Genomic DNA, 8520 nt, shown 5'->3' with positions numbered 1-8520 from the left:
ATCCTCACATAATCCACGTGGTCATTAAAGGATTTTTTTATTTAGGGAGTGTCAGGAGCCGGTAAGGCGTGAAACGACCGAGGGTCCTTCTACTGAAATTATCAGGTATCGGATCTCGCTGTACGAGCAAAATCGCTGCACAGTCTCATTCACAAGGCATCAATCAACAAAACTTTATCAGGCTTTTCCGATATTCCTATTGGTTGTCTACAAAGTTAGAGTAGCGTAAAAAATGTAAAATGTGTTGCGTTAATAGACACAACGTAAAAAATATTTTAAAAATCAAAATTTTCTGACACACTTTTGCTCGTCATTATCCCTGGAATGTTTTGGCGAATTAGTATGAAAATCGCTCAAATTGGATGTATTCCTCTCAAAATCAAATGCGAGATTTTAATTCCTAAAGGTTTGTAAACAACTAGCGCCATACCAAGAGATTATCTTGCCTCCTGAAACCGCGAACCAATGGGAAGACGGGACCTCCTGGCGTCAGTGACAAAGCATCAAGATTTTCCCGGGAAAAGTATCGCACAGCAGTCTCGTTTTTTTTAATCTCGCTCTGTTGAACGTTGAATAATGGGCAAAGTAGGCAAAGAAAAAACACGCGGCATAAAAGGTAACGCTGGAGAAACTGTTGAAAAGTAAAACAGCTAATCGACAGACAACTTAAGTAATGTCCTTATCGCTGAAATGAGTTCCCTCGGTTAGGTTTATTCACGATTTCATACGATTCGAGGCAATTGGCTATGTTCTGTATCAAGACCGGTACTTGCTTATTGAAAGGAAACTTCGTTTTTAACCTTATGTACGTTAAACATAGATTTTGATGGCGACTTCTTTGTTCGTAATTTGGATGCCAGCGTGGAGAGGAATGGTGCCAAGACTGGTTTTTTTTTTTTCTGACAAAAAATGGTGTCATTTCTCTCCTCTTTAGGCCTGTTTTCTTTCTTTTTCTTTGCCCAGGGACTCGTCTCTAATTTTGATTTCTGTTTTTTGTCCGTTAGAAAAGACTTTCTAATCGCAGACAACTTTCACGTGCGAATTTTGTGAAGTGCGCGATGTAAACAAAATATGCAACTGAACATGAAATTGCCGCGAACATTCCCCCAGGGGGTTCGCCTACTTTCGAGATTATGACACCCTCCTGATTTTGTTAACTTTTATTTTAAAATTTTCTTTTTGTAAACGTTAGGTAAAATGTCTAACTTCAATTTGGTCCAATAAAGAAAAAACGAATTTTTCGGCCTCTAAATTTGGGAAGTAACCTTAAAATTAGGTGATAATAGTTTTGATCAATGCGCAAGTCTCTCTCTCTCTTCTGTCTTCTTTGAATTCAGCGTGAAACAGATGTTCGGTTACCGAAGCAACCGGCTCTTCTAGCAAGTAATGTTGAAATTTTCTTCACTGAAATTACAATAGTCTGTTCACAGACATGGTATTACGACTTTTTTTCCAGTCTCCTTACCAAGTTATTAATTTTTTTACCTGTTGCAGACCGTAGTAGCATTAAAGACGCAATCAAGATATTCCACTAAAAATTGCTGAGCAAAAGTTATGTTTTCGAAATGACATACGCTGAAGCTTTTAGCTGCCAGCAATTTCGTATTTCAATATTTATTCAGAATGCATGAAAAATTGACTTTCGACACTAAAACGCCAAAATTCAAGCGACAATATATTTTAGTTCCTAAAATGTTTACTTAGATGTTTTCGTCTGAATTCCAGACTAATTTGGATATATCAACAAAGTTGAAATGGTAAATTGGCCACCATAACGATTACAAAAGCTTTTGTAATCGTTACGGTGGCCAATTTATCATTTCAACTTTGTTAATCCACATTATTTAGTTACCCCCACCGACGCAGCCCCAAACAGTTTCTTTAGAAACTATCAGCCTGAATTCCAGACTACCGAGGTTATGACCTTTTTAGCTTTCTCAATCAACCGATTGAATCACAAGTTGAGGGAAAGTGAAGGCTGCGTGTTTTTTTTTTTGGGGGGGGGGGGGTCGTTTAAGAAAAACCCTCAAAACAAAAGATTGTTTTTGTTGTCAATACAAATCTGTATAGAATTCTATACAATTCTATACAGATTGCTCCTCCTGGTTTCTAAACCAGGAGGAGCAATGCAAAAAGTTTGTCAGACAATGGCGACACTCTCTGTTTATAAATATTCATGTACCATTGTTTGAATTTGCCTCACAAAAGGCAATTCTTTCTTTCGCCACAACTCTGGGTGTTGATGATAAACGCTAAGTGTGAGGTGGTCAGAATGATTGTCATATTAGAAACCAGAAAATAAAAACCAGGAGGAGCAATGCAAAAAGTTTGTCAGACAATGGCGACACTCTCTGTTTATAAATATTCATGTACCATTGTTTGAATTTGCCTCACAAAAGGCAATTCTTTCTTTCGCCACAACTCTGGGTGTTGATGATAAACGCTAAGTGTGAGGTGGTCAGAATGATTGTCTGAGCTCAGTTGTTTGGCACGGAAAAAGTGAACAAATATACCTCAACTTGAGAGGCCAAAGACAGAACCTGCATCAAGCAAAGTGAAAAATCTGGGTGAGTGCCATTTGGTGTACTATGGTTTTTCACGTACAAAATATTGATTTTCGAGCGTCGCGAAAGCTTTGTCAGTGTTTAAAAAAATTAACAGTATGGTGCCAACACAATGGAGTTTGATATTTCTGTCCTTGTGATAACTGATATCCCCAATAATTGTCTTCTTCGTTTTTTAACGAAGTCCGCCATGAATTGTAATGCTTTTAAGCTAAGGACCGAAGCCTGCATCAGATAAAGAAAAATTCGAAAGAACGGAATGGAACTTCCTGAATTCTATACAAGTGCTAGTTCGGTTTGACACAGATTTTTAAGCCTTTTTTAAGTTAGCCCATCTAACTAACTTCATAAGGAAATACCGTGCACAAGGCGAAAGTGAAACTAACTTAAAAATCTATTGTGGCTTTCACAAGTTGGTAAACTTTTGGAGCGTGGTAATCAATGCACATAAAAATAAATCATAAAAAGACATATCATAGAATTCTACAATTACTTTATCCGAAAACGAGCAAACACTTGTGAAGATATGTTTCCCAAAGCTGGAGACTATTTTAGTAGTTTTAATAGTTTTAAAAACGCAAACGAAGTTGCATTACGTGAGTTGTGCCGTAGTAGAGCTCTCAATATGAAATAAGCCCCTAGCATCCTGCGACGTGCTGTTATGACAAATTTATCTTGCTTCGTAGGAGTGTAATCCCTTCTGGCTAAATTCTAAAGCTATTGGCACATATCATGGATTCATTGGCTGACAAGTAGATGCCGAAAAAACTACACTGATATTTCCAATCCAAATCACAGGGAGAAAAATTATAATTTCTAGTAATATTCGTTTAGAATTTTGAAAAGGAATTGAAGTTTACTATATAAGAACAGGTGAGTAATCATTACAAATAGTAAGTGATGCTGACTTGAATATTCAAATTTAAAAATGATTTGTGTATGTTTTTTTTTTTTTCAGGATATTCGACCCCATTTCGAAGAAATTAGCAATGAATAGTGGCATCTATTCGTCGATCATCAAACTCAATGTTGGCGGTCATTACTTCACAACAAGTCTTCAAACGCTGACCAAAGATCCCAATTCCATGTTGGCCGCCATGTTTTCTGGAAAGTTTGAAACAAGACCTTCTGAAGACGGCGCTTTCTTTATCGACCGAGATGGAACTCACTTTCGATTTATACTCAATTATCTACGAACTGGGAAATTAACTTTGCCAGATGAAGCAACAATTCTGAGAGAAGTGGAGGAAGAGGCCGATTTCTATCAGATACAAGGAATTGTCCACGAGTTAAAAGGGCCAGGTCCTTTTGGATCTTCATTTCAAGTAAAAAAATCTCCTGAACCATTTCAGGAATCTAAGATTTTGACTTCTGTTGAGCATCGCCAGGTGCTTCAAGCCTGGTTGCCTCCTTTGCATGGGACATGGATCCCTCTCTTCCAAGCTTCTCGTGATGGCTCCTCGTCAGAAAGCTTTCATTCCAAATGCGACAACAAAGGACCCACCGTCACCATTGTAAACAGCGTAAACAGTATTTTTGGTGGCTTCACAGACGTGCCGTGGATGAGTGGTTAGTTAATTCGTTACACTTGGGAAATTTATCAACTAGAACTTACCCACCTCTTATTGTACCTTCATACACGACACTTCCACCCATGCTGATTATGCAGAATGCAGGACGTTAACTAGTGCACGGCCTAAAAATACATACCTAACCAATTTTCTGTAGTTGGTACTGCATCTGACAGCTTTCCTTTGTAATTTAACGCCAGGCAACTAAGATAATTAACAATTGGTTCATGCTTTAGCGAACACTCTCGAGTTATGGAGCACGCGGGAAGTTTGGAGAGCACATAAGAAGCGTAAGAGTTGCCCGAGGCGATAGCCGAGGGAAACTCTAGCTTCTTGAGTGCTCTCCAAACTTCCCACGTGCTCCATAACTCGATAGTGCACAGCTGAAACCATGAATCAATTGTTTTAGAACATAGCGGGTGGAATTGTGCATCAAATCCGACGCGAAAAACGGACAACAATATCAATTGAAGCGAATCGTGACGGCGCTGATGCCGAGTCTCCTTTTCATTTGTTTTTCTCTTTTTCTGCCTCATTTAAGAACACTAGCCCGAGGGAAAAGGTCGAAACATTGTCTTCGTTTTCGGAATGGTAGGCCGAGTTTCTGTTTCTATCCAATATTGTCGCGAAATATAATTTTTTTCCCCGCGCTAACAATATCCGCTCGCGCGTAAAAAAAATTCTGACGAAGTCGGATTTTCTGACGCTATCAGCGTGCACTATCGGGATTTTGAGCACGCTTACGTATAATGAATTTCATTACGCGACTCTGCTGGCTATGTTCTAACGCCTATTAGCATTCCAAATTAAGCCTTCTTTACTCTCTGGTTCAAGAATTTAAATGAAAAGGATTGACGTATGAAGTGTTTCGTTTATGCACGGTAAAGGTTAAAAAAATTTCCACTTTTTTCTTGAGTGTACTTTCCGAGTTTTAGAGCCCTGTCACATACCGAGTGTACGACGTTGAATCGGACAGACAATAAAATGAATATATAAACATTTCGAAACATTTTATGAGCCTCGAAACATCGGTACACACTTAAATCGACATGAAGGTATCATAATTTAGCAATACCTCTTACAAAGTTCCTGAAACATAAACTACTTTACTAGGTCGCGTCACGTGGGTAACACAAACAAAAGCGTTCTTGTTCAGCATGGTTAACCCACAGGGCCTGGGACCAACCAAAATGCCGATCAAGAAGAGTCATCTGACAGGGTTTTATTCTGATAGCGGCCTGGGACCAAAATTTGGTGGACAGCGCGACCTGGAAATCATATCAGCGGTTGACGAAGGAATTATTTCTGGTTTCAGCCATCTTGGCCGGTCGTTTGACACTCCTCCAGGCCAGCAAGCGACATTTCTAACAGGAAAAAAGACATTTAAAATAACAGATTACGAAGTGTTTGGATTGCATGAGTGACTCTGATAAGGATCCCTGAGGCTGTCTTTCTAGCAAGTGAATTGTAAGAAAGTGGCCTGGGAACTTTGTAGAAAACGCTGGTACAGAGGACTGCTACCAGGGTCAAACAAACATTTCTGTCAAGAGGCCGAGGAAGTGAGACAGAGTATACGAAATCTCATTTTAGTTAGCAAAAATAGATATTTTCCAGTGACTGAAACCTTCAAAATTCAACGGACAGATTCTATGACACTTTTTTAAAGTCATTTTCAATTTACTGGTCCATAAAACTCGCTCCATTTTTTTAACCAATCAGATGCAAACCTTAAACCAATCATGACTTAGTCACCCGCGTTTTCCCGCGCTTCAGGCAGTTTGCTGGGTTTTAGTTCGCGTTCTCACTGGTCTTTAGGGGTATTCTCCTTTCTTCTGATTGGCCGTTCTCATAACTTCGAAAGGCGCTCTGTCTATTCTTAATCATTTTACTCCCAAGATCTCATTTGTCATTCTCCTTACAGCCTGTCGTACAATTCTTGTGACGTTAGTTCTGAGAATTTGGTATTGGATCAACTTTTAATCTCCTCATTAATATTTTTCTTTATTCTCATCACTGTTGTGCTCGATACTGTCTTGATATTGTAAGCAGAAATTCTGTCTTGGTCACCCATGGAATTTAAAAGGTTAATGCAATGTTATTCTGAGTGACCTCTTCCATTGGCAAAGGTGTCAGCTCAACGACGTACGACCAAGGAAGCGTCCCGTCCAGTTGCAATTGACATCGAAAGAATGAACCTCAAAGCAATTGTCAGTGAACTTGTAAGCGAAGAGAGGGATGATGGGCAATAATATTAAATTTCATAATGTTTTGTATATGGAAAGTGATGTCCTGTAGTGGTGTTTTAATATCACTTAAAACTGATGCTTGTACTTCTAATTTGTGTTGAGAAGAATACTTACAAGTAACTAATGAAGCCTTTTCTAAAACGTATTCTATGCGAATAAGTATCTAAATAACTCGTATTGCAAAACGTGACGCATAGTTCCAATTACTCCATGTAATAAATAGTACCCAGGAGAAATACCTCTTTTCATATTTACAACATTTGCTAATTGGGAACAGACTCCCCAATCCGAGGGAGTGCTACTTTTTGCAAAATTAAGATAATCTGCTAAACAAGATCTCTCGGTCTCGTCTCTTTGTTTGGAAGATAGATCGGATTTAAACTTTTCGGTTTCTTTGTACAATAAACAGAAGCAGGACACCCAATCACCAAAATGTGATTTTTCTTGATCCAGAATCTCCACATACTTCTATGAAATCCTCTAGGGTCCAGATCCCACATTTGAAAACAGCGCGCTATGTTAGACCACGTGTATAGTCTCTTGGAGTGTCCATGCGCAGATAAAACAAATACGTCTGTCCAGTGGTGTCTGGGACAAAGTCTTCAAGGTTTGCGCAAGGGTTTTTGGAATGATTTAAAAGCTTGGCCTCTCTGAAACGCAAAACAAAAAGCTCACTGTTAATACCTTGAACTGATTGTCAGAATATAGTTTGCTGACAAGCCATTTAGGAAAACTTTAGAGGGCCATTCGGTTTTAACCACTTTTAAATTACTCCAAAGATCCGATTGTTACTTCAAACAGCTATAGCTAGTCTTAAACATTGCTGAGCTTTGTGTTTTTCTATCAAAATAATACCCTGTAGCTGATATTGTAGGAGAAGTTACATGTTGTAAAATCTGGGAATCAAACTCGAATACTGAGAAGTTTAACTAGGTAACGACTGAATGAACGTGAGTAAAATGATCTGCGAATGGGTACCGGTATTAAAATTGCAAGGGAAATGTGATGAAATACTGGTGGTAACTTTGCTATGGACTGGCACCCCATCCTGAGGGGAGTGGCAATACCTCTTGTCGCTTCTTGCTATGGAAACCAGGATAACCTCCGGCTGGATCAGCCACTTACAGACATCACTTTTTTTTAACGTTAAATCAAGGTTCTTACCCTATAAGACGAAATATTTCTCTTTCGTAGTTATCCTTATACATCATTTCTGCGTTCAACTCGATATTTGTTTCTTTTTTCAGCGCATGATTTTTAAAATAAATGTTCAGCATAAAGCTTCCCACATTTAGTCCCTTGGCTCCAAAGTGGTAAGTACGAGAAATGTCCGGAATGATGCACTCTCGTCCTTTGATATTGGAAGGCAGCCTCATCCACATATCCCAGTCAACTGACTGATGGGGTTTCGGCCATTTTTCCTCCAGCTCACCCTTGTATATTTTACGTTTTAACACCCTACAAAGAAAGGGTGGGTTTGTAAGGCACAGAAAAACGGGTGGGGCGAGGGCTTCCAACAAATTTTTGTTGCCTTTTGTTTTACTAAAAACTCAATTATTGTTTTTGTAGTTATAACAACCCACTCTCATTTGGAACGACCTGCATTTCGGAGAAAAATAAAGGATCGTTCAGCCCGCATCCAATTAAGACTTTAAAAAATTTGTCGTGAATGCAGGTAGGCATCATGGTGCTGATTAAGGCTTGCTCTTTTTAGATGAAGCCACATATGAACCATAAATTTCCTCAGACTCCATCCCTATGTTCTTCCATTTACTGTATGAACTCTACCGGTGAAGTAACATGCCTCATCACCAAGTTTTGTGACCTTACTTTTACGTTAAAGGGTAGATAGGAAGACTTACTACTAACCGTTTTCTAAAGATAACTGAGAATAAAGCAATTTCAATAGAATGTTATAACATAACCAAAGTAAAGCGTGCGCTCTGATTGGTCAATTTAGCTTCCACCATTTGCCCATCGCTGTACGCTGCTGACGTGAGCAAATGCAAAGACTATTTTTCCGCGCGCGCTTGTTTTTTCTGGTCATGTAAGCTTTATTAAATAAAAGGGAACTCTTTAGCTACAATGTATCAATGTTATGCTATAAAACAAATGGTAAACACCACAGCGTACACTATT

The 8520-nt window shown here is 38.9% G+C and overlaps 1 protein-coding gene and 1 pseudogene across 3 annotated transcripts; one reads left to right on the top strand and one right to left on the bottom strand.

The window, feature by feature from the left end:
• The first annotated feature begins 2128 nt into the window (after positions 1-2128).
• Positions 2129-6416, top strand: LOC148729502 (uncharacterized). Of its 2 annotated transcripts, XM_088762852.1 has the most exons (4): positions 2129-2567; positions 3251-3437; positions 3523-4133; positions 5249-6416. In XM_088762852.1, the coding sequence occupies exons 3-4, from the start codon at positions 3554-3556 to the stop codon at positions 5557-5559; spliced, it is 891 nt and encodes a 296-aa protein (XP_088618978.1). In that variant the 5' UTR covers positions 2129-2567; positions 3251-3437; positions 3523-3553; the 3' UTR covers positions 5560-6416. The 2 variants fall into 2 exon arrangements, with proteins under 2 accessions (XP_088618978.1, XP_088618977.1); XM_088762851.1 differs by lacking the exon at positions 3251-3437 and having other exon boundaries at positions 2131-2567.
• A 150-nt stretch (positions 6417-6566) lies between these two features.
• On the bottom strand, positions 6567-7992 carry LOC148729501 (protein O-linked-mannose beta-1,2-N-acetylglucosaminyltransferase 1-like; annotated as a pseudogene). The gene is made up of 2 exons (XR_016002380.1): positions 7546-7992; positions 6567-7031 (listed from the first exon to the last, which is right to left on the bottom strand). The product of XR_016002380.1 is annotated as a protein O-linked-mannose beta-1,2-N-acetylglucosaminyltransferase 1-like (transcript).
• Positions 7993-8520: the final 528 nt, after the last annotated feature.

The sequence above is a fragment of the Stylophora pistillata genome, chromosome 6 (assembly GCF_964205215.1).
Source record: "Stylophora pistillata chromosome 6, jaStyPist1.2, whole genome shotgun sequence".
Classification (NCBI taxonomy): Eukaryota; Metazoa; Cnidaria; class Anthozoa; order Scleractinia; family Pocilloporidae; genus Stylophora; species Stylophora pistillata.
Note: the sequence above shows the minus strand (reverse complement) of the source record. Positions and strands in the feature narration are given on the sequence as shown.

What these genes read in the sequence shown, in the direction of transcription:
- LOC148729502 (XM_088762852.1), top strand. Translation starts at nt 3,554, where the DNA reads ATGAATAGTGGCATCTATTCGTCGATCATCAAACTCAATGTTGGCGGT. An exon ending in AGACGTGCCGTGGATGAGTG is followed by an intron (nt 4,134 to 5,248) that starts GTTAGTTAATTC and finishes CTACTTTACTAG; the next exon opens with GTCGCGTCACGTGGGTAACA.